The sequence below is a fragment of the Mauremys reevesii genome, linkage group 9 (genome assembly GCF_016161935.1).
Source record: "Mauremys reevesii isolate NIE-2019 linkage group 9, ASM1616193v1, whole genome shotgun sequence".
Lineage (NCBI taxonomy): Eukaryota > Metazoa > Chordata > Testudines > Geoemydidae > Mauremys > Mauremys reevesii.
In genome coordinates, this window is record NC_052631.1 from 86886961 (window position 1) to 86911895 (window position 24935).

The 24935-nt window shown below is 44.9% G+C and overlaps 1 protein-coding gene across 1 annotated transcript in view; it reads left to right on the forward strand.

The window, feature by feature from the left end:
• LOC120372433 (synaptotagmin-like protein 4) overlaps positions 1-24935 on the forward strand; it is a 62013-nt gene that overhangs the window by 9288 nt on the left and 27790 nt on the right. The window contains exons 2-6 of the mRNA XM_039489576.1: positions 8320-8891; positions 15494-15645; positions 21924-22035; positions 24221-24314; positions 24718-24799. Coding sequence (XP_039345510.1) covers positions 8791-8891; positions 15494-15645; positions 21924-22035; positions 24221-24314; positions 24718-24799 — 541 coding nt within the window. The 5' untranslated portion in view covers positions 8320-8790. The remainder of the gene's footprint in view (positions 1-8319; positions 8892-15493; positions 15646-21923; positions 22036-24220; positions 24315-24717; positions 24800-24935) is intronic.

Genomic DNA, 24935 nt, shown 5'->3' on the forward strand with positions numbered 1-24935 from the left:
ATTGGCATGATCGATTATGGCAATTTCCATGTTACTAAGACCATTTCAGCAAGAGCTGTGCAAAACTGGAGGGGTTTTTTGGGTTCATCGGCAGTTCCAAAAAATTGGGGGAGGGGTGTGAATTGTTTTGGGGTTTACCTGAAATGTCAATTTTTCTGTTCAAAATCTTCAGTGAAATGTTTTCATTTATTTTTGGTTGAATAAAATGTTTTGATCTTCAGTGTGGGTTTTTTTTTTTTTTACCTGAGCAATTTTGGTGAAGCCAATTTGAATTGCAAAATGTTTCATTGACACTGAATATATGTTTCACCTGAAAAATTTCACCCATGTCTAATCTCTGTGATGTCATTTTCACTGAACACTCTTTATCAGCTGTTTATGGAGATGTACGAGTTTTATTAATAGAAAAAAATTCTATTGGGAGGCTCCATCATACCAAGAGTTATTAGACAGTATATAATGGCAGGCAGTACTGAAACTATGAGTCCAACCAAGGTCATACTCTTGTCTAGTAAAGTGATACCTTTTGTACCCATGTAACATGAATAGTTCTGAGAATAAAAAGGCCATTGATTTGGTCAGAGCTGCGTTCCTCCATTGGTGCCTCCCTGTTTACCCATCTTTGTGCCTTCAGTGGGAATGACCAATCGAGTCTCGTTCAACTCCTGCCATGTACAGAAGGTGGGTTTAAAAAAAAATCAATGGGAAGTTGAGGTAAATTATTCTGCTGCAGGATTTCCATTTTGAGATTGGGGAATGTAACCAAACAAACGCCTCACAGAAGCAACTCTGAAAGGTGAGATCTTCACAGGTAGGCCTTGACCAATGCAGAAAAGGTACAACTGTAAAGAAAGCATTCTCATGGGAGAGTGATGTGGAAAACCACACCGCCTTCTTTGTTGAAAGTTTATTCTTTATCTGATCAGCTATTCCTACAGCTGTTTCTACAGAACACTTGGAAACTCAATCACTTGGAAACTCTTGGAAACTCAATCACTTGGAAAACTCAATCACTTGGTTTTATTACAAACACTGGGCATAATTGCCCTTTCCCAGGGGTGTAAATCCAATGGAACTCCATTACAGTCTATGCAACTATATTGCTGTCTAAGTGAGAGGAGAGTTGTGTCCATAGTTTTCTGAAAAGTAACTCCATTAGAAACAATTACATTTAATTCAATTTCCACAGACTAGCCTACAGCCACTCTTTGTTTGCCAAAGCTAAGGTGGCTCGGTCACTATTGGTGATGCATCTTATTTTAAGAAGAATATTGTGCACCTCTGTGAAGCACTCCACCTGAAGATGTAAAAAGGACTTTACACATACAGATGAATTAAGCCTTACAACATCCTGGTGAAGTAGAAAAATATCCCTGTTTCATAGCAGGGGGAGGAGAAACTGGCGCACAGAGTTAGGGACATGTCCAAGGCCACACAATGAAGGTTGCTCTACACAGCAGTTAAACACCCATGGTTGGCCTGCATCAGCTGACCTGGGCCCGAACCCAAACATCTACCCTACAATTTCACAGCACTGCAGCCTAAGCCCCGAGAGCCTGAGTCAGCTGACATGGGCCAGCCATGTGTGTTTAATGGCTGTGTGTAACCATACCCAGGGGCGGCTCTAGCAATTTCGCCACCCCAAGCACGGCGGCACACCGCGGGGGGTGCTCTGGCAGTCGCCGGTCCCGTGGCTCCGCTGGACCTCCTGCAGACGTGCTTGCGGAGGGTCCACCGGAGCCGCGGGACCAGCGGACCCTCCGCAGGCACGCCTGCAGGATGTCCACCAGAGCCGCCTGCCGCCCTCCCAGCGACAGGCAGAGCGCCCCCTGCGGCATGCCGCCCCAAGCACGCGCTTGGCGCGCTGGGGTCTGGATCCGGCCCTGGCCGTACCGAGTCAGTGATAGTGTTGTGAGTAGAATTTAGATATTCTGACTTCCAGACCTGTGCATTAGCTACTAGATTGTGCTCACTTTTGAGCGTGATGGCATGTCAGCAGCCTAGGAAGCTCTAAATTTTACATTCTAAGCATGATACACTGATCCGCTAGAAGCGGTGGCCAGTACGTCCCTTGGCCTGTGTCATTTCCAGCAGCTCCCATTGGCCTGGAGCAGCAAACCGCAGCCACTGGGAGCCACGATCAGCTGAATCTGCGGACGGGGCAGGTAAACAAATCGGCCCGGCCCGCCAGGGGCTTTCCCTACACAAGCAGCAGAACAAGTTTGGGAAACACTGATCTAGGTGATAGCGTGTGTGGAAGAAACTTTTAATTCTGCTTCCACACATGGTATCAACTTGTCAGGTATTCAGCCAGCATTAGCAGTGGCTGTTGAAATGGGATTTGTCTGCCAAATTTACAAATTAAAGCTTCTAATTTGGCTCAGTTTCTCTTTTGTATGCAGAACACCATAGAGTAAATGGAATCCGCTTAGCCTGCAGTGTGTGGTATCGTTAATCTCAGCACATACCAATGTTGAGGAAGAAGACATGCAACATTCAGAAACAGGATGTACACTGTGAAACGTGATCTGGGACTGGAGTGCCCTGCAGATAATCTATCAGTGACAAATGTCTGTCAACAGCAACGGTCTTCTTCTGGCACCATTTATCTCAATGGCTTGTATTTAGGCTTCATTAAGAAGCCCATTTGCTGTGCTTTTCAGCTATGCCTACACAAGAAGGCAGGTCTTCTAGTAGCCAACTTTCAAAAAGTGGCAGTGATTTCATGCATAACTAGGCTAACAAGAGCTTCATTTTCACACAAGTCTTCCCCCAAACTGGTTTATAATTTAAAAGAAAAAAAAAACAGAAGAAAGCCGGCTCCTCTGTAAAGAAAAAGTAAAATAACTTGAAGGTACCGTAGTCAGGGCCGGCTGTACAGTTTTCGCCGCCCCAAGCAGCGCACCGAATTGCCGCCCCAAGCACCAGCTTGGAATGCTGGTGCCTGGAGCTGTCCCTGACAGCAGTAGTGGAGTGCAGCCTTATAACATTTATGCAAGTGAGTAATCCTTATTCCTGCAAGTTGTCCTATTTGTAGTCTGTTGGACTACTTCTCTGAGTAAAAGCTGATCCCTTAAACCTTCTTTACACAGGTGGTTATTTGTACAACCCTTGTTCAAACCCTTGAATAACCTGGTAATTTGAGTTCTGATTAGATTAGCCTGGAGGGTGGGGTGGAGGTAATTCAGTTGTTTTATAATTTGTACTGTGTATGCACACAGTAAACAGTGGAGTCGCAAAAGGGCACACGAGAAATAAAAAGCTCTCCAGCATGGTCCAGGACCATAGAAGATCTAAATGTACTTTAGCCTGGCACTTTAGAGTACAAATATATTCCCTTCAAGTCACAACATCTTATTAACCCTGTAAACATAAAAATGTTTCAGAGAAAGTTTGGTGTTTGGCGTCTCGCTCCTTTTTTTGTCCTGGGATTTTGGGCTGGTGCGTGGATACCAATTATATGTCTGCTTAGTGCGGTCGGTTACAGAGAGAGAACAGGGCTAATTGGAGGAAAGTTAATCGATTGCTGAATTTTGGACTAGATCCTCAACTGGTATAAATGGACACAGCTCCATTGAACTCGAGTTCCATGAAGCTGTGTCCATTTATGCCAGCTGAGGATCTAGCCCCGGATATTGAAATTGGGACCTCTCTCTTTCACCAGTTATTATTATATGAAACATGCCAGTTTCATATAATTTCTCAACAGCACAGTTCCCTGTGTATATTCAGAGTCAAACTGCTGAATTCTTGACAAAAATAAGTTATTAGCACTTCGGAGGCAGTATAGATATGGGAGAGTGAGCTGGGCTGTGTTCTGGCCCAATCATTAACAGTTCGTTAGCCAAGTTCCAACGGTAGGGCCAAAGTTTGCAACTCCAGTAAGGTCGCACACATATAACTGAGGGCACAATTTGGCCTGCAGAAATATTGTTGTTGGTGGTTAATCAAAAGCTAGAAGGGAACCAGGTTGGCTGTGAGAGCCCAGGCTGAGTCTGCAGTGCTTGCCATTGGGGCAGGGGAGGGGAAGAAGGGAATCTTTTCCACTTGTAAACTGAGACACCAGTAATACAGACGCCCATATGCCATTTTTTACAGGGCTCCTTTTCAGAATAAACTCCACATCTCCATTGCATGCAGTGGTTTGGATAGCTCATGAGTAGCTTCGTGGCAGCAGCACATTCTCCATGGAATTTTTTTGGATCTGAGTGAGCCGCTGCTGTGACCAGAGCAGCGGCTTCTTTTTTGGGGCTGTGTTAGAGGCCCAAAGGGAGACAGAGGCTACTGCAGTGAAAGGTGCAGCCAGCCTGGAAGGATGGCTCTGAGGAAGGAGCGTGGCAGTAGACCTATCAGATAGCCCACCCCCACGTTGGTCATGCTGTACTTCGTGGGGTTTCTGTGGATCTGGAAACAGACTATTCCAATTTGACCCTTTTGGATTTCTCTGCACAACAAACCTTCCTCGTATTGACGCGTCTGACGCAGTGGGCATTCACCCACGAAAGCTTATGCTCCAATACATCTGTTAGTCTTTAAGGTGCCACAGGACTCCTTGTTGCTTTTTACAGCTCCAGACTAACACGGCTCCCCCTCTGATACTTCCTCGTATTGATCTTTCTAGGAGGTTCTCCTTCAGAGAGATTCCTATCAAGGTAATTAGATGTAAAAGACCCTTTTAGACATCTAGTACGTTCCCTTTGTCAATGCAGAGATGGCTCTTGTTGTTACTGAATAGGGAAACATTATAACATATTGCCACCCCTCTCCCATAGCAGATTTGGGAGGAGAGGACTACTTCCAGTATAGCAAAGCATTTTAATGCGAGTGAGAGAACAAATGAGACCTATGACATTTATGGTAAGAAATGTTATGGAAGCGGTATGTGTTCGTGTTCCTGCATGATAACATACAGTTGATGTCAGTTGATTTTATTCCTATTGTGCCTCTAGATACTAGTAAACAAATTACACGCTATTGCCCTTATCTTAAAATACTGTGGTGAATAACTGCAGGTTTTCCTGTTTCATGCCTGAGTCCACAGCAACAGAGGTGTGGTAATGTGCAGAGCAAACATCAAGAAATGCTTTGGCTAAACTCATAAAGGTGACAGTTTTGCTGAGCTCCTATGCAAATAATCTCTGTTTACTTCTGCGTGGCTGGTTCCAATGGCTTAGCAGCACTGAAGTCAGATACCCAAACAGCAGGTGGAGATTTCTCACAATTTAAAAACAAAACAACTTTTCCACAGTAAATGCTTCAGGTAGTTTTTTTTTTTTTGTTTTGTTTTTTTTAAACACCTGTTTTCTAAAAAGAGGGTGTTGACAGTTTGATTGTGGTGGGCTTTAATTTCCTTTTTCCCCCTCCTATACCATAATGAAATAATTTAGTAAAATACAATTTCCAGAGAGTAAAACAGGATTTTAACTAGTAGATACTTTATATGTAGGTAATCTTTTTGTTTGTAGTTTATTAGATGCTGGAGAGATTCTCAAACAATTTTGGCTCTAATTTCAGGTTTTGTTAAAAATAAGTTTTGTCAAAACGAAGAGTAACAAATATTTCATGGTACATTTTATTTGAACTTTAACCAACATTTCCAGGACATGTTGAACTCATCATTGTGATAGTGCATGAGAACCAGCAGGGAAAAATGACTGGAAACAAACGTGAAATTGCTCTGTGCAGTTTCATACCAAGCTGCATGAAATGTACATTTAATCAGCAGAAGTAGTGAATTTTTTTTTAAGTATTTCTGTTTTAATCCACTAAAGTGGTACTGGTATCACATGTAAGAAAATATGATGTTGATCAGACAAAAACAGCATTGGCAACCCCAAATACACATACATCTTGAGTCATCTTTCTCCCCCCACTTTAAAATTCAAAAGGGAATTTTAAAAACAATAGGTTTTTTTCTTTAATTTTTTTCCTCGCCCCCTTTTCTTTTAAATGACAGCTGAGTTGCTCCCATTATCACCTGACTCCAGAAGCTGAGGCTTTAAGAAATGCCAACATGATCAGATCGCAAGAATTGGCAACACTGGGAAAAGTGCTCTTGTTCTGTGTGGTTCTGTGAGCTGCCTGTTTAAATAGGCACTTTAAAGGACCAGAGTAGAATTGCTGTATTCCATGGATGTACAGGTTTTTTTTTTTTTCATGTGTGCAAAGCAGGTGATTCTGTGCTGTAGGCAGGGGTGAAAGTAACTTAAAGGACTTGCTGGTACTCCAGAGTCCTGCAGAGTGGGAGGGGCTCAACCGGAAGAGGCGTGGCCTCTATCAGAAGAGGTAGGGCCTTTAAATCCCAGGGCTTTTAAATCAGGATTTAAAGGGCTCGGGGATTCAGCTGAAGCTAGGAGCCAGGCCCTTTAAATCACCCCCGGAGCTGCAGAGGCGGCTGGGAGCCCTGGGGTTTGGGCAGGGGGGTGAAAGTAATTTACTTTCTTACCCATATGGTCCAATCGCAAGCAACCCACCTCTCCTATGTACTTCATGGATCCCTCCCATTGCATGACATAGATAGAGAAAATAAAGCTACTATTACTACTACCAGTCCTGTCTGTAATAAAACTTTACTATTGGAATAAGCCTGAAAAAGTGAAAACTCACTGTCACATTTTTCTCCATGTCTTCCCTCCTCCTCCAGCCAGGTTGCGGACACTAAGCTCCATGCTTTCTCCCTGCCTGGCACTGAGCAGCAGCTGCAGGGGCTTCCCTCTAGCTTGCAGCAGGGAACAGGGAGACTGGCTGAGGGAGGGAGAAGCCTGCCTCCTGCATAAGAACAGTTTAAACTCAGCTGTTCCCTGCGCAGTTCAGTAACATTTCAAAGAGGATCTGCAAGCAGTTTGGACATCACAACCATGATCCTCTGCTGGGGAGGGAATGGGATAGATTTGAACTTGGAAATGATTCCTGATTTTGATTTTTTTTGTGTATAGGAGATTCCCCTCATCCCGGGGGCAGAAAAGAACTGCCCCTGCCATGGTCACACACACCCTCCCCTCCGCCCCCCAACAACACCTAGGAGTGAAATTAACAAGGATGCCAGAAACGGCTTCTAACCCTGGGGGCTGAACTGCGCAGGGAACAGCTGAGTTTAAACTGTTCTTATGCAGGCAGCAGCAGCAGGCATCTCAGCCAGTGTCCCTACTGCAAGCTAGAGCCTAGAGGAGAACCCCTGCAGGGGGAAGGAGAGGAGGAATGCAGAGCCTTGTCTGCAGCCTGGCTGGAGGAGTGGGAGGGAGGAGACAAGAAACCAGTGTGACAGTGACTTTTCCCCTTCCACCTGCTTTTATTAGCTCTGGATTTAAGCTGTGCAGCCAAATGCTTGTATTTGTTGTGTATATTAGTATTGGAGACAAGATCCCCTCATCCCGGGGGCAGACAAGGACTGCCCCTGCCATGGTCAAACACACCCTCCCCATTCCCCCCAGCTACTGTGAGTGAAATTAACAAGGATGCCAGAAACTGCTCCTAACCCGAGGGCTGAACCACTCAGGGAACAGCTGAGTTTAAACTATTCTTATGCAGGAGGTAGGCTTCTCCTTCCCTCAGCCAGTCTCCTTTTCTTACAGGTCCTTCGTACTGGCCCATACCGACTTACTTTCACCTCTGGCTGTAGGTAACACCCACCAAGCATCTTTCATCATTACCTGGAGACCACCTTTAATTTCCCTTATTGCTTCTTCATAGTGAGAGAACCTAGAGGTAACTGCTCTACAGGTGATCAGGGACCTCTTTACCCTCAGATTGGCTAGAGCCGTGGGGCACACTGTAACAGGGCAATATGTGATCTGCTCCCCCTCTCCACTTCTGTGCTCGGTGCCAGCAGGACCACAGAATGATTTAAAAGTCATACACTGCATTTGTATTTGCTATTCAGACAGCAGGGGGACATGCACACACAATACTAAATGAGCAGCATGAAGGTTCTTTTTGTAGATTAACCAACAATAACAGTTATCACTTACATACCCTTTTTTTTTTTGATCTCTTAAGTGGGTAAGTGTCTGACATTCACCTCCTTTTACAGGTGGGGAAATGGAGGTGAAGTGAATTAATACCTTGCCTGTGTTTCTTACCTGTTTGTTTTAGAAGCAGTGTGCTAGGGAAGCTATTTACCAGTTCCTGTGAAGCTGACTAAAATAAGCTTGTATCCTGATTAGACTGATACGTATGGCGAGCTGTCAGAGATGGGGAGAAAGATAGGACAGCTTGCTATGGGACTTGTGCTTAAGAACAAATAAACACCCCAAATGTACACATTCAGTCGCCATATGGCATGTTTATCTATAAAGGCATCTCTGTGCTATTTCTTTACAGGAACAACTGAGCTGCACTTCGGATGACTTCTGTACCGAGGAGGACATACGGCAGAAGTTCTGGTGATTGATGTCTAATGTCAGAGTCGATCCTTCATCCCTTCTGAGGCAGCTAAAGCCAGTGGGAAGCTCTTTTCTCTATATTTGGATATTTGATTGACTGTGTGAGGCAAAGGAAGGAACATAACTGTGGAGAGAGGTGTTTTTTTTCCCCCTCCCCCCTGGCACAAGCAGGCATTCTGTCTAGAAAACCATGCCAGAGAACTGCTTAGTGCCTTGAAGTACGAGTCAAAATCTTAATGCAATTTCCCTCCAAGCCATGCTGTTGTGAAGTGTTTCTTTCAAGCTCTAATACTATTTGGCACGCCGAGCCCCTCTGCTCAGGGGGCTGCTGATGGCACTCTCACAACTGGCTCTCAAATAGTTTCTGGTCTGTTGGTGCTCCAGCTGGCTGGAGATCATTACAGAGAAGATGCTGGACCTAAGCTTTCTGACAGAAGAGGAGTATGAGAAGCTTATGAAGGTTCTGCAGAGAGATGCAGAGTTGAAGAAAAAAGACAATGATCGTATCAGGTAAGAGAGCTCACGTGCACACAAATGCTGATCTGTGAGGCTCATCAGCCTATGATCTCGCCACTACCACCCTTCCCAGCAGTGTGCATGTGTGAGGGCTGTAGGCTGCCGTGGTCCCCCCCACTCCCCACGTCACTGTCAGAGCCTGAAGAATCCTATTTCCCTTCTTGCCTTTGTCTACCACCCTATTGTGGCCACCAGGAGAGCCGGGCACAATTGTCTCTGATTTCAACAATAACTCTCACATGCTTGGAGTCATGTTTGAGTGCTGGGAATTAAAATACAGGAGCAGCAATTGATCTGAGTCTCCCCACCCTTGGAGTGTAGCTGTTTCCTAGGATTTATTTAAATGGGACTTGTAAATGTACAAGGTAGAGATTTAAAGGCTTTTCCATGATGCTTTTCACTGTGGTACCTGAGTGCCGATGCACCTTAATGATCACATCCTCCCAACGGCCCTGTGAGGGAGGGCAATATGCAATCTCTATTTTACAGATGGGGAGCTGAGGCAGAGAGGCTAAGTGATTTGCCCAAGGCCCCACACACAGCTGTGGCAGAGCCAGGAAGAGACACCAGATCTGCAATGCTCTAACCAGAACACCATCCTTCCACTGTTTTGTTTTTTTTCGTTTGACTTCTGGCTGGTTTGTGTTAGTAGCTGCTGCTGCTGCCACTTCTAAAATGCCAGCCATTAAGCTATTCTGGTTGATAGTAAGCACAAGGCTTAAAAATTTGGGGCAGCCAGCATAGTTCTATGAAAGTCAATGGAATTATGCCAGTTTGCACTAGTGATATGATCTCTTGATATTTTGCTGAGCCAGAAAAGCCTGTGCCAATCATGAGGGCAAGATGCGCTGTCTAGGATGATGGGTGGGTAGCACTTCTACATGAGCCTCTGAGGAGCCTTTGTATGTCCTGCCCTCTGGTCTAGAAGAAATGTGCTCCAGAGACCAGATAGTGGTGGGTGGGAATGTCAGACAGCATGACTGGAGTCAAGGCTAATCTTTTTGTAGCAGAGCAGTCTTGGGTAGGGCTGTGATTTTTGTTTTCACTATGGTCCTATACTGGCAGAAGCTCTAGTTAGAGGCTGTTATACCAGTCTAGCATCATTTGTGCAGGGAACCAGTATAAGCGATACCAAATGACATTTTTTCTGGTATAAGATGTATCTGCACGAGGAGAGTTGGAGGGCGTATACTAACCAACCTTTTCTAGCAGCAAAGAATCCTGTGGCACCTTATAGACTAACAGACGTTTTGCAGCATGAGCTTTCGTGGGTGAATACCCACTTCTTCGGATTCGTATTCACCCACGAAAGCTCATGCTGCAAAACGTCTGTTAGTCTATAAGGTGCCACAGGATTCTTTGCTGCTTCTACAGAACCAGACTAACACAGCTACCCTTCTGATACTCAACCTTTTCTAGTGTACACTAGGATTTAGACAGAAAGAACATGTGACTGCAAAAGCTAGTGTTGGCACTAATCCAAATTATGCTTTTAATACCATCATTGCCCTCCTAAAATGCAAAATGATATGGCCATACTGCGTGGGGTGTGCGTGTGTTTTCTTCCTTTGCTAAATTTTGGCAAAGTTTCCATATGCAGTTGGGTTGTTTTGTTTATTTTTATGCCCATTTAAACTCCTGTGAACCAGGTCTTAGTTTGGAAAGAGTAACAGATTTTTAACTGTGGTGATGCTTGTGGACCCTACTCTAATATAATTGACCTGGTTCGGCCCTTTTTTGTAGGGGAGGTCCACGGTTGGTTTCACTACCTGACCTGCTTTTGAGTAAAACTCTGGTGGTAGCTGGGAGAAGCTGAGTAAAGTCAGAGGAGGTACGATGGATTTCCACTAGTGTTGGTGAATTCAGAATACATCCCCTAGTTTTTATGTACTATTACTTCTCTACTAGTCCTGGGTCCAAAACTTTCTCCATTGTATGCACCAAAGGGGGGGAGAAAAGGAATGGAAATTAGGCCACAAAATGAGAGGTGGCTTTAATAGTGTGTGTTCTCCCTTTGTTCTGCCAAGCACACTGCTCCATGTGTTCTGGGGCTTGTTAGCATTGAGTCCAGAGGAGTCCACTCTCCATGGACTTTGCTTTGTACTACAGTGTGGAGTGAGGGGCCAGCTAACTGCATGCAGGGCAAGGTCCTTCAGAGGGGTGGTCTGGGGATCTTCTCTGAGTTCATGGCCCTTGTCCCTCTCCTCCCACCTGATGGGAGTTTTGGATGTGAGCTCCCAACTCTTAGAGTTTGGATAAAGCTTTACCCTTCCCTGGATTTGTTGCAGGAAGAGTAGCAATGTAGGTGAACCCAGGTATACCCCTAGTGCTGGGGAATTCTGCTAGCTGTGCTGATGGTTAGAGGATAATAGGGAGTCTGTAATATTGACAGAAGCACTAAATTCTGATGCTGCTTCCTAACAAAATGTCATACTGCTGCAAGCAGGGTCTGCGCCCTTTCCCCACCACACCTGCTCTGAAGCAACAGGTCAAATTTGACCCTTCATATCTTTGTATCCTCTGGCTTAGTACCCCCGCTTGTTGGTAATTGGATCTTGGTGGCTCTTCTTTTTCCTCTGGCACCCTCAGCCATCTCCAGAGGGTTGGAAAACCTTTTCCTTGAATTGTATTGAGTACCGGGGAGGTAGAGCCAGCTAACTCAGCAAAGTTTTTGTGCTGTAAATGTACAGGTTAGCAAACAAAAAACTTACTAGCTGGGGTGCCAAAAAAGTGAGCTAGGTGTGCCAGGGCCAGTTACAGTACAGAGGAGCGCTCGGGAAGGACAGTTAAGTACTCGTGTGCCAAAAATCTGCTTGGTGTGGTGGCCAGGAGAAAAAGGGCTGTCCAGAGAGGGCGTTGAAGGAACAAATTGATCCCTCATGTGTAACTTCAACAGGGGATGCATTTGGCTCCATGCATGCTGGGGCATGAATTTGGCTCAAGATGTTCTGGAGCTCATGAAAGGTACTTGTGGGATTGACAGACACAGGTAAAAGAAAAGTGCAGAGCCTGTAAAACCTACCCCAAACAGGCTCCCCCAAAACAAATTGCCAAAATGCAGTGACCAGGGCCTCCAGCTTGGATTTGCATGTGTGGGGACAGCTGAAGATCCATGTTCCCCATGTACCATTCGCTGTGATTTCCTTTCTAGTTAATGCATGAAGCCATCTTAATTTTCTTGCTGTTCTGACCTAAGCTTTGTAGCACCAGGCAGGCAAATTGCCCATTCTGTGGGCAGGCAGTTATAAAAAAAATACCATGACGAAAGACACAGCTGCTGTGATCTTTGTTTGGCATTCGTTGATATTGTCCAAGTAGGAGTGCTTTTTACTAACTTTCCTCTTTCAGCTGGCAGGGGAATGGTTTCAGACTCCTGCCGCATGATTCAGATACTTGTTGCATTAATAATGAGGGAGTGCAGCTGTTAATGATACTGTCATGAACTGGCTAGTGCATATGCATCAAAGCTGGCTAGTAGATGGGATCACAACTGCTCAACTGTGTGTCATGGGCACTATACTATTAAGAGCTAAGGCGATTCTCCTTTATCTCAAGTGCTGGAGCAGGAGGATAAGGGTTTTTTCCACATTGGCATCATGAAGTTCCCAGTGGCCCTGGTGTGCAACACTGTGATAACCATACAGCTCTTGGGTGGCCACAGGTTTGTTACAATACATAGGATTTTTATAGGGCCCTCAGTCTGAGTCAGAAACGTTCATGGATTTAGCCTCACAGTGGCCCCATGAGGAAAATATTACTATGCCATTTTGCAGATAGGAACTGAGGCTCAGAGAGTTGAAAGAGTTTGCTCAAGTTCTTGAAGGATTTATTTGGGCAGAGCTTACAGTGAGATCAAAGAACTGGGATCTACTACAAGAGTTCACTCCCTTCTTCTTGTCTATGACCATCTATGTTTGCGTTTGAATGGGGAAGGAACTGAAGTAGTCAATGGGGGGAAGTACAATGCTGGGATTTTCTAACCTGAGCAGGGAAATAGCTACTGGGGTTTCCCTTAACTTTATTGGTAGCTCTGAAAATCTGAGGCCCATTGTCTGTCTGCTTTCTTCAGTCTTGTGTTCTGAGCTATTTCCACTTACTAGACAAATAGATACTGGGAGGATGTGACTGGCTGTACTGCATAGGAGTGTTCAGTCATGGAACGTTTGCAATGACTGGAAAGCATAGCAGCCCTATGGAGTGTGCTCACTCCGTCAGTCTCTAATCCAGTTCATACCATAGATAATATTTGATAGTGAGAGAGCTTGGGTGAGCCAATCAATTCCTCGAAAAGCCCTTTTGAGAGTTAAATTGCAGCATAGCTCTTCATACCCACATTTATCTCTGTGCAGTTCAGAGTGTCAAAACTCATTGAGGGAAAGTCCTCACATATAATGTTCATCTACATGGGGAACTCACACAGTCATGGTGACTGCATCTCCCCTGGGACAAATACTGCTATTTGCGTCTGACTTACCAAACACGTAAGGTTAGTTACCAGGCCAATCGACCAAGGTGATCCCCCCCCTTACTGCCTAGCTGACTGGCACAAATCAAGTGAGCTGTCCAATTTCTAAGTTTCACTGTGGATTGTGTTTAAAAAATGGTGTGCAGAAGTGTCACCCAATATGGGGCCAGCTTCTGCCACCCTTACTCTGCAGGTAATCCTATTGAAATGAATGGGAACAACTCAAGAAGTAAAGGTTTACTCACTGAGTACCGATGGCAACAGCTGGTCCATAGTTGTTCACCTGCTGCCTATGTAGTACAGTAACTCCTCACTTAACGTTGTAGTTATGTTCCTGAAAAATGCAACTTTAAGCGAAACGATATTAAGCAAATCCAATTTCCCCATAAGAATTAATGTAAATGGGGGAGTTAGGTTCCATGGAAATTTTTTTCACCAGACAAAAGACTATATATTAATACTGTACACAGCAATGATGATTGGGAAGTTTGGCTGAGGTGGTGAAGTCAGAGGGTGGGATATGGCAGACAGAGGCGTGTGTGTGTGTGATGCGCATTGCCCCTTTAAGTACACTGAACCACTCTAAGTAGATTGCCTTTTTAAGTAGATCAGTGCATTGAGACAGCAGCTGCTGCCAGCAAGCTCCCTCTGTCCTGAGCCCTGTCATGTCTCTTCCCACTCCCCACACTCCCACTCTATGTAGATGGAGCAGAGGGGGAGGGGGACACTCTGACATTAGCACTCCCCCCCCCTCCCCTGCACAGCAAGCAGGAGGCTCCTGGGAGCAGCACATGGCAGTAGGGGGAGGGTCAGCTGAACTGCTGGCAATTGATAGCCTGCTGGGCGGCTGCCACACTGGAAAATTAGGGGGGCTGCCGGTCCACACTGGTTCCAAGCCCCCACCAGATAGCTGCAATGGGCTGATCTTCTGCGAGCAGTGGACAAAGCAGGCGGCTGCCAAACAATGTTATAAGGGAGCATTGCACAACTTTAAATGAGCATGTTCTCTAATTGATCAGCAATGTAACAACATTAACCTGGATGACATTAAGTGAGGAGTTACTGTATGTACCCTGCTGCCTACAGAGGTTTTATTAAAATATGCATTTCCTGACAGGAGGGATGGTAGTGTTGGTCTTGACTGGTTATGGACAGGCACTACTAAATAGTCACCAGTTGGCTGGGCAAGACAGCTATAAAATTGGAGAGAGTGGATTCAGTATTTTACTCCCTGGAACATACTGTATTGGATGAGTTTTCAACAGGAAACACAGAAGCCTACATATTAGAAAGTCTAAATGTGATGGACCTGCAGCTGTATTCCCTTGGGCTGTGATCTCAATTAATCCACAGTTTAAGCAGGAATAGGGTGGGTCTGTAACTGAATGGGAGACCATCCAGGATTATGCACTTGCTGCAGAAAATGGTTTTGGTGATTCAGTGGATGTCCTCTTCCCTCTTGATCAGAACTGAACCAGTGCCCTGGCTAGGCAGGTGGAAGCAGCTGAGTTGTAAAACCAGGTTCCTGTCCCCTTGCAGTTACGCATGATCTGTGGCACATTTAGTAAAAGAAGAGGTGTGGGGTTTTTTAAGCCCAGTGTCTTCCCCAAATTCCCTCAGAAGTAATTATATTCAGCCCACATAAATATATTATCCTGCATGTTCAATTGGGTGTGGTATTCTTCACCTCCTGTCCTTAATTTTTAAATCAGGTGCTGTGATCCATCCTAGCCACATTTCAGTGGGGTTGAAGTGATTTCTACCTAATAGGAAGGTGTGTGTGTGGTGGGGAATAATGTTTGTAAAGGAGCCCTTGAGATCCTCCATATGGAAGGTGAAAAGTATTAGTATTATCAGCAGGTTTACGTTTTGGAAATGAATTTAAAAAATCCCATGTTCGGCTGGGTTTTAAATAAATTTTAAAAAAAATCTAAGAATGTCTGACTTTCACATGGAGAATGTTTTGGATGGAGAATACTGTGTGAGGTTTTACAAAGTCTCTGTGAGCTCAGTCAGCTGGAGCCAACGTTCCTACATGACTTTTGGCCAGCATCAGTAAAATATTTGTGAGTATAGTGTATTTTTAGTGCATCATTTGTTCAAGGGTATTTTTTTTTATATATATATATAGACGGTTACAAGGCTCTCTCAAGGATGAAAAGAAGAAAAAGTTTGTGACTGGTGAATGGTTTAGTGAAGTGAAGGCAAAACGTTTTCAAGAGGAGCTAGAGGGGCCAGACCTGCTTCGAGCATCCATTAGAAAGAAAAAGGAGAAACTGGAAAGTAAGTACATTACTGTGCATCACTGTGCAATCTGCTGGTAACCAGAAAAAGGTGAGACCCAGACACTGTATGGTCTGAGTCCTAGATGCCATGCCTTTGGGGTACTAGGCTTGTATACCTGACATTTACATTCCAACAGGGGTTTTGTGAACTGTTTTCAGTACTAAGCAATATAACTGGATCTGCATTAGGGCTTACAGGTGAAATTTACCCTGCTGCAGAGATCAAGTGTTTTGGGGACATAGCCAGGACTAAATGGTGCATAGTACCTGGCTTGGGTCCTCAGCTTTCGCCATAAAAACATAGCCTCAATAAACTGGGTCCAAAGGCCCCAGAAGTGTTAGCAACAGGAAATCCATTTAGAGATGGCTTGGTTAGTGTGCCTTCTCCAGACACAGCTAGTGGGGACCAGAGGCAGGTGACTTGTGCTGAAGACCTTCTGGTTTACCACAACCTGAAAATGTGTTTTACTGTTTCTGGTGTGCTTTCACTTTGACTGAGTAGTGAGAATGGGAATACTGTCCTGTATTCTGTTTGTTAGATCAAGGAAACCCAAGATTAGTGGCATGGTTTCTCCACATCTCACCATCCCTTCTTATTAAATTATGGATTTTTGTAAGGTATTTATTCCTCTAATGACACTTATGGGTCCCAACTGAGATCAGGGCCCCATAACACTGCATATCAAGAGACAGTCCCTGCCCTGAAGAGTTTACAGTCTAAATCTACTGTCATGTATGCAGTAAATGTAATGTCAATGTGAGTTAGGACCAGCTTATCCTCTCCACTTCCCCAAGCAGAGAGGACAGAGTCCTGGTGCTTCTCAGCTCAGAGGTGAGTGCTTCCTCCTTGGCATAATTTCTCTCTTTCCCTCAACCCTGAAGACACTCTGGCACCTGGCAGGGCTCGGATGTATATGGGGTGGGCAGGAAGTGATGGCTGCTCTCCATGGCATTGATCCCTCCCACTTCAGTCCCGCGAGACTCGGCGGAGCCCAGTAAGTCAGCACTGTGGCCATCACTATTGCCTTACTCGGGTTCCTCCTCCAGGATGTGACCCATCCCTCAGAGGGATTTGTGAGGTTCAGATGGCAGGGAGGGAGCTAGAAGGGAGTTGCCTCAGGGCTTCGATGGATGGCTGCCTCCTTCCTTGTGCTTTCTTCCACTTCTGCTGGAGGGGGACTCCTTGCCCCTCTAACAAGAGAGTGACAAGGCAACTCGGCAGGTCTATTCACCTACAAGGGAGCAACAAAGTGTGCGGAGACAGTGTTGAAAATGTCTGATTGGCACCAAGGCAAGGGTGTGTCTGGGGCCAGGCCCTAGTTCCAAGATGCACTGTACTTCATTTGACACGCACGTGTCAATTCTTCATTGTATATGGAACAGAACAAATCTCCTATGACTGCTAAGGGCACTGAAGAGAATAGTGTGGCTCTTTGTGATATGGGTAGGGCTGTGCACTGAGTCCAAATATAGCCAGCCTGCATTTGGCACTTTTTACTGAACACTTGTGGAAAATAATAGTGGGGATGATTCACATCCAGTTCTGCTGGATATGAGCCAAGTAAGACTCGGCAGAAATGCTGTGGGACTGTATGCCAGTCTTTGCAGATTAATTCTTTTGCTAGGGTGGGAAATCTCAGATATACAGACATGCCTGATTAATTATTGGCTCCAGCAGATTCTGGGAAGCCATGGACCTGATGGCAATCTTTGCTTACAGCTGCCCAAGGTCTTCAGTGATATAATTGTGCTTTGCGCTTTTGCAGAACCCAGGTTGAGTTGCCTTCCAATTTTTCAAAATTCTCTATAGTGTGGCTTCATCTGATGTCATATCCACCTACTCTCCATACTGGACTCTTTCTGCATTTCCTTCTTGATGCGCTCCAGGAGAGGGGGTTGCTCTTTCCTTTGCACTATCCCAACATCCCTAGCACCAGCAGAGCTTGGCCTCAAAGGAAAAGGGCCATAGACTACATGTGTCTGATACTTTGCTCATCTCACTTCATAACAATGTTCAGAGTTTTAAATCAGGATTCAGAGCCCTAGACTCACGGAAGCATTGCACTAATCTTGTTAAACGATCACCTACCTCTTCCAGTCAGATTTAAGAACTGATGGCAGGGTGAACAGTTCTGATCTCCAGAGGCAAAGGATAAAGGTTGGCAAGACAGCAATTGAACGCCCTTATCTCACTGATTTCAGACTCTACATAGGCTGTGTCTTTGTATGTGTGTCTTGAGCAGTGTGATCAATATTTGTTTAAACAGGACATTACAAATGCTGCTAAACTTTCATACTGTTTATTATTGTGGTTAGACTTTGTCCTCTCTTCCTTCCCCCCATTCTCCCTCATTTTTCTTTCTAATCTGAGACTGATTTCAAATCACTGGAGCAGCATATGACTTTATTATTTCCAAATAGAATTCCTCTTATTAACCTTCCCACTACCATTCTGTAGTTTAGGTTATGGGACAAAGGTCAGGCACTGGAGGCATTACTTCTACCAAAGGCTTCTTTTAGTAGTAGCCAGATGCTAAAATCCCCTTTCTGATTACTGTGTATTAATGTATTAGCCAATTGCTCTCAGCTGTAAAAGGCAAATAGTGATCTCCCCAACACTGGTGTGATTCTATTGACAATGAAGTTACACCAGAATGACTGGTATCACTGAGAGCAGAACCTGGCCCATTTAAGTAAGTGGGACATACCCAGCGGCTTATGTGAGTCTGAAATCAGTGAAATAAGGGCGTTCAATTGCTGTCTTGCCAACCTTGATCCTTCCCTCTGGAGATCAGAACTGTTCACCCTGCTGTCAGTTCTTAAATCTGATTGGAAGAGGTAGGTGTTCATTTAACAAGATTAGTGCAATGCTTCCATCAGTCTAGGGCTCTGAATCCTGATTAAAAGCTCTGAGCATTGTTCTGAAGTGAGATGAGAGAACCTTGACTTGGAAAGGTCCTAGCCAACTGGACACTGACAGTCCCTTCTACCCTTAGCTGCTACCAAAGGGAAGTAGAAGATATTTTTGAAGTCTAAAAAATCCTACAAGCAGAGTTTGGACCCCAAAGGAAAAGTGCCAAAGACTCCATGTAGTCCTCTGGGGACTTTCGCTATTGCTGTTCGATATGGGAGATGCTCTGATACTATGGTGATCGGCAGCAGCATAAAGCCCTAAAGGAGACAGACTATATAGAATGATTTATAGCTTGGCATTGAGTGAATTTCCCAGGTCCTGGAGATACAGTAACTCCTCACTTAAAGTCGTCCCGTTTAACATTGTTACGTTGCTGATCAATTAGGGAACATGCTCGTTTAAAGTTGTGCAATGCTCCCTTATAACATTTTGGCAGCTGCCTGCTTTGCCCACTGCTTGCAGGAAGAGCAGCCTGTTGCAGCTAGCTGGTGGGGGCTTGGAACCAGGGTGGACCGGCAGCCTCCCTATCAGCTCCCCTAAGTTCCCTGTGTGGCAGCCACCCAGCAGGCTAGCAATTGCTGGCAGTTCAGCTGTCCCTCCCCCCACTGCCATGTGCTGCTCCTGCCCTCGAGCTGCTCCCAGGAGCCTCCTGCTTGCTGGGGGGGAGAAGAAGGGGGCTAATATCAGGGTGTATCCCCCTCCCCTGCCCCTGCCCCCTGCTTATCCTATTTCCATAGAGCAGTGCGCGGGGGACACAACAGGGCTCAGGATGGAGGGAGCTTTCTGGCAGCAGCAGCTGTCTTAACTTCCTGGTCTACTTAGAGTGGGTCAGCGTACTTAAAGGGGCAATGCGCATCTCTCTCTCTCTCACACAGGGTGTGTCTTTGTCTCCGTCTGCCATGCTGTCTCCTCTCCCTCCATTTGTGCTGCCTTGTAAAGCTTAAAGTTGCATTTTTCAGGAACATAACTACAGCGTTAAGTGAGGAGTTACTGTAACTAGTTTTTTAAATCCTGGGAGCAATGTGATGGTAAGTGTTTGCCTAGGCAGCTGTTTTAGCTTATTGTCAGACTTAGTAACTTCATTAATTTATTTATAATTTCTTTGTTCTTTAACCTTTGACAATCAATATATGAGAGGTGTCAAACAAACAAAATACCTGCTTGAGCAGCCAGTTCTTTTTCCCTGCCAATGCAGGATGGGTCCCTATAATACAATTTCTAGTGTTTCATCTTGTGTCAAATGCAGGTCTGTATTTTAATACAATAAGGAAAGGATAGCTGATGTAGGAGTTGAAGTATTAGAGCCATATGATTAAGCCATACCTATGTATTTTTCTTTTAAAGAAATAGCTAGGCAAGCTAAACTGGTTGAACAACTGTTAATTCAGGGTGGAACTTGCCTCTCACTGTATCTGTTCTTAAAGTTACCAAGGCCACCTTACTGGCTTTTGTGGGTTATAATACCCTGACAACCCATTTGTAATTAAAAACTCAGTTGTGATCATCGATTTGATGGAGAAATCTAGATGGCCAGTATGAGAATACATGAAGCCCTCACACTGCTCAGCTAGCAACAGTGCGAATAGGATGTGATGGGTTTCATAGTGAATTGCAAAGTGAATGCAACCGTTTGTTGTTGAGGCCACTCATGGCTTGAATAGGCCAGGTATAAAAGGGAGAGGTTTTTGTGTTTGCCCCTCTCCTTCTGGTTCCAGAACAGTCACCTGTCTGCCTCTTGCTGTCTCGGGTGCAAGAATGTTAGGGTGGAGGAGGAAGCTTTTGCTTGTGCCCATCAGCCTGGTTTTACATACACCGCTTGTCATTTGCCAGTTCTCGGCATGTGCCTAGCCAACAGGAGACTTCTTACTATGTTACAGCTCTGTGGCTTTTCTTGGTACATTTAAATGCTACTACTTGTGCCGTTCTCTGAAAAAAGATAATGTAAAAATGGAGACTCACGGTGGGTGAGGCTATACAACACTGCATGAGTAAAAAGTGGCACATTTTTACATACAGGGAGCAGGCCACTGAGTGTGGGTTATATCTGCTTATGTTACTCCTGTAAGACTGGTAGAACCACAGCCGCTGTGGGAAAGTTCTGGCTTGTGCATCACCAACAGAACTGTTATTTAAATTCCAATTGCGGGGACTGTATTCTGCCCTCATTTACACCTCAGCAACCCCGGTGAAGACAGAGTCACATAGATGCAGGTGAGGACAGAATTTGGCCTGCAGAATCTTTGACACGTGATAATGCACAGACTAAAAACCTAGCATGATTTTTCAGATCTTAGAAACGTAGATGTTGCCATGTTGGCTCAGATAGTCAGTGATTGGTCTGACAGTGACCAGCACCAGATGCTTCCAAAGAAGGTGTAATAATCCTGGTGGATGTAGTAAGCAGCTGAATCATAACCTGTCCATAGAGAGTTTCTCTGCTGTTTGACCCACGTTTTTGCAAACCAATAGCTGAACAGCCAAGTTATATAATGTGGTATATTGGGCCTTTGAACAGGAGCCCGTGTATGGTCTGTTTCATACATTATAATCTAAAGAGTGCTGGCAGGTTTAGTAAGAGGTACATTGTCTCTGTCCAATAGGCCTTGCTGGGTGGTGAATAAATATATTAAGATACCATGTAGTTTCTATTGCTCAGAACAAGTTGACTTTTTCATCCCTGTTTGAGAGTTTAACCCTTTTTTGTTGTACAGTAGATATATTTGACAGCTGAGTTTCTAAGGCAGCTTTTGTACCCTGGCTTGTTGCTTTAAACGTTGGTCTTCTCTTGTTTTTTTTATTTTTATTTTTCCCTGTCAGTTGGTTCAGTAAAACTCAGAAGACACAGCTTAGCCCTGTGCCAGTACAAACAATAGGGATCTCCTCTTATTAATGCGATTGGCCTCCTCTGTTTGCCAAGATCAGATGACTTTGAGTCAAAACAGGAAAACAGCTGAATTCAAATCCTGGACTGGATTAACTTTATTGGCCACCACTGCAGTGTCCTGTTAAGGTTTATAGCTGGTTTGACAGCTTCTATCATTAGTAGTCATTAGCCAGCTCTGTTTATGCTGACAAATCACAGGGGACTGGGACATGCTTTTGCCAGCGCTGCTTTTGAAAGTGGTGTGTGTGCATGTCTCTTTTGCACTCTCCACCCCCATTGAAACTGGCAGATCTTTTGAGCGAGAATGTGGGAGTGGAGAGCCGGCCAGCCTGCCTCTATATCAATTACCCTGCATTAATTTCATGGTTTATCTCTGGTATGAATCATTTAACAAGTGTTTGCTTGCACCAAAATAAAACATAGCGGCTGTCACAGTTTTAATTAAAATGTCATTTCCCAATCCTCTCTGTTACAATAGATGAGCCTAACGAACACATCCGGCAGAGCCTGGAAGGCAGAGCAGCTTCACTGCCACCAGACGCAACCAGTCCTCTCTTCCCTGAGCTCGCTCCAGACTTGGGAGCCAAGAGGTAACTGACGAAGGACAACAGTTTCAGTGCTGCATGTTGGCTGCACAAGCTTTCCATTATTGTTCGTGAAAATTAAATATAACAAGCAAGATCCTGGTTCTTTAACTGAGCCTTTGGTTATGAAGGGATATCTTAAAATACTCTTCAAGGAATTGTTAGATATTAACCTCTCTTAATAAAGGTCTGGTAATGTGTTTATTCCATCAAGGCTTTTCCTGCATGATTTGATAAGGGGCCAGCAAAAAAGGCAGCAATGGCCAATCTCAGAATATTATTGATAACTCTTCAGATAAATGGTGGTTTTATATTTGTTTAACTTTTTGCAGCTGAGCGTCATTAACAAAAGAAGCTGTTTTGGGAAGGTTGCTCATTTCTTGGCAGTTCCTTGCCACCCCTTTTAACAATTCAGTACGCCGCATCGTAGCTTGATTGGGGGGGAAAAATACCCCATCCAAGTATGAGCAAAGTGGTGACTGCCGTTGGTATTAATAAGCTCTGGATAAACCATTAAAATATTTGCATTTCTGTTTGTTGCTCCCATCTTATTTGCATTTCAGTCAGCAAAATAAGAAATCCTTCTGAGAAACAGGAAGGCAATGGATTGTTAAACATGCGGCACAACGATGCAGCCATGCTCAATGCGGTTTATCGGGGGAGTATTTAATAAAGGACACGGTGTAAAAGAGTTTCCTTGCCGAAGGATGTTCTCTGTGTACTTTTTGCCAGCACAGAAGTTCTTTAAATTTCATTTGGGCCAAATCCTGAAATCCTCAGGATTTTACACTCTGTTTTTCTCGGTCCTCACTTGGGCAAAAGTCCCCTGGGGGTCAAACCTGAACACTGGAATTGCAGTATTGAGTCTGACTAGCAGTCAGGAATTTCACTATGCTGTCTTTGATGTTGGCCAGAACTGCCCAAGAAAGGGGCAAGCAATCGCATAGCCTGGTCATGGGGAAGTTTCCTCCCAACTTGCAGGCAGTTAGCAGTTGACTTCTGCTGGGGGGAGGGATAGCTCAGTGGTTTGAGCATTGCCCTGCTAAACCCAGGGTTGTGAGTTCAATCCTTGAGGGGGCCACTTAGGGATCTGGGGCAAAAATCAGTCCTGCTAGTGAAGGCAGGGGGCTGGACTCAATGACCTTCCAAGGTCCCTTCCAGTTCTAGGAGATAGGTATATCTCCAATTATATTCCACAGGATTTATTTTTATCCTGTCCAATGTAATTGTGGCTGTTCCTATTGTCCATATAAATGTCTAAACCCTGCTAAGCTTTTGGAGTGAAATGAGGAAGAGCTGGGGGCCCAATCATGCCCAGTGCCTCCCAGAACCAGGTCTAGAAGGGCCTCCCTCTTCTGTGCAGAAAAGGTCATCTGCCTCCGTGGCAGCATGAGATCTGGGGAGCCTTGTCTGAGCAGCAGATTGCACTGGCTGGCCTGGGAAGGAGTGGGCATTGGCGGGTGGGAGGAAATACACGTTGATGCCTCCATTTAAGTTAGAGGTTTCAGGAAAGTTTCCAGCTAGGGAAGGCACAGCTGAATGACTCCACTGGAGTCTCAGTGCCGGGTGGTAGGGAGAAGCCAGGGGCTAGCTAACAAAGGCCAGTGCAGTGGCATGGGGCCTTCTCACAGATGGCTCTGGTCTCCTGTGTCTTCTAGGACACAGCTAGGAAATATGAGTCTCTTAGGAGCTGGACCCACCACTTGTTCTGCACCAGTGCCAATCCTACTCCGATGATGGAACATATCGGGAAGGAGATTCTAGTGGAGAAATCTCCATGGAGTTTTATTCCCTCAGGTTTTCCTACAGAAGGGGAAAATCTGACCCCAAGGAAACCTAGGGATTTGTCCCTTTATTTTTATTGAGCAATGTCTCTAAAGACCCTATTGACTGCAATGGGAGAGTTGTCTGTATAACCCAGAGTCAAGGATCGGGCCCTTTATCATGCACCAAGCCATTCCAAATGCTAATGAAAGAAATAAGTGAAGTCACTGGCTCTGGATGATCTGAGTAGATAGATGTCAGCATGAAGAGCAGACACACGCTATGAAAGTAACAAAAAACTAGCTCATCAGAACTGAGCAGGTGTGAAAGAAGGTTAGGTCACCCTGAAAAATCTCCCCACAAAATGTGCCTTTGCATTTGGTGTTGGAATCTACATCTTTGCTAAGGCGTCTCTCATCTTCTGCAGATCCAGTACAACTGCTTTGGATTCTTCAGAGGAGCATAATACCTGGCCAAAGCCAAAACCAAGACACGTCATACTGCCACCCTCATCAAATGAGGTAGTGTACACACAACCTCTATATTTTGCTTGATTATCCTTGGGATCTGTACGTAGCCTATGTCTACCTGCTGGGCTCCAAAGACTGGCTGCTTGGTGTTTATGCTGAAATACAAGACAACGTCTTTCCAGTTTTTATAGCATTTAAGGCCAGAAGGGACCACCCAATCATCTAGTTTGGCCTTGTATCACAAATTACTAAGCCCCACCCAGTTTTCCCAATACCCTAGACTAAAGTATTAAAACCCTCTGGAGACTAAGCTATTGTGTGCCATAAGCAGAGAACAGGAGGTACTGAGGGGCCCCAATGCCTGACGCCTCTACAATGGCAGAGAATTGATCTGGTGAGAGACCCAGATGTTTCGCCAGATTATATACATTGATTGGGTTTATTTTCCCTGCAGAGATCCAGTGTAAATGATGTCTCGCCAGGAGAGAGCAACACTGGAGTACGTACAACAGACAACTGGCAGCTGTCTGAAAAAGGTGAGGGTTTTTGTCGTTGTTTCAGCAATGTGACATTTATTATGCAGCGTGGAAGGCATCTAGGTACAAAGCATTGCTTGGTGTGTATGATGAAGGGCAGTTCTTGCCTCAGCACATAGGAATGGGTTCCCTGAAA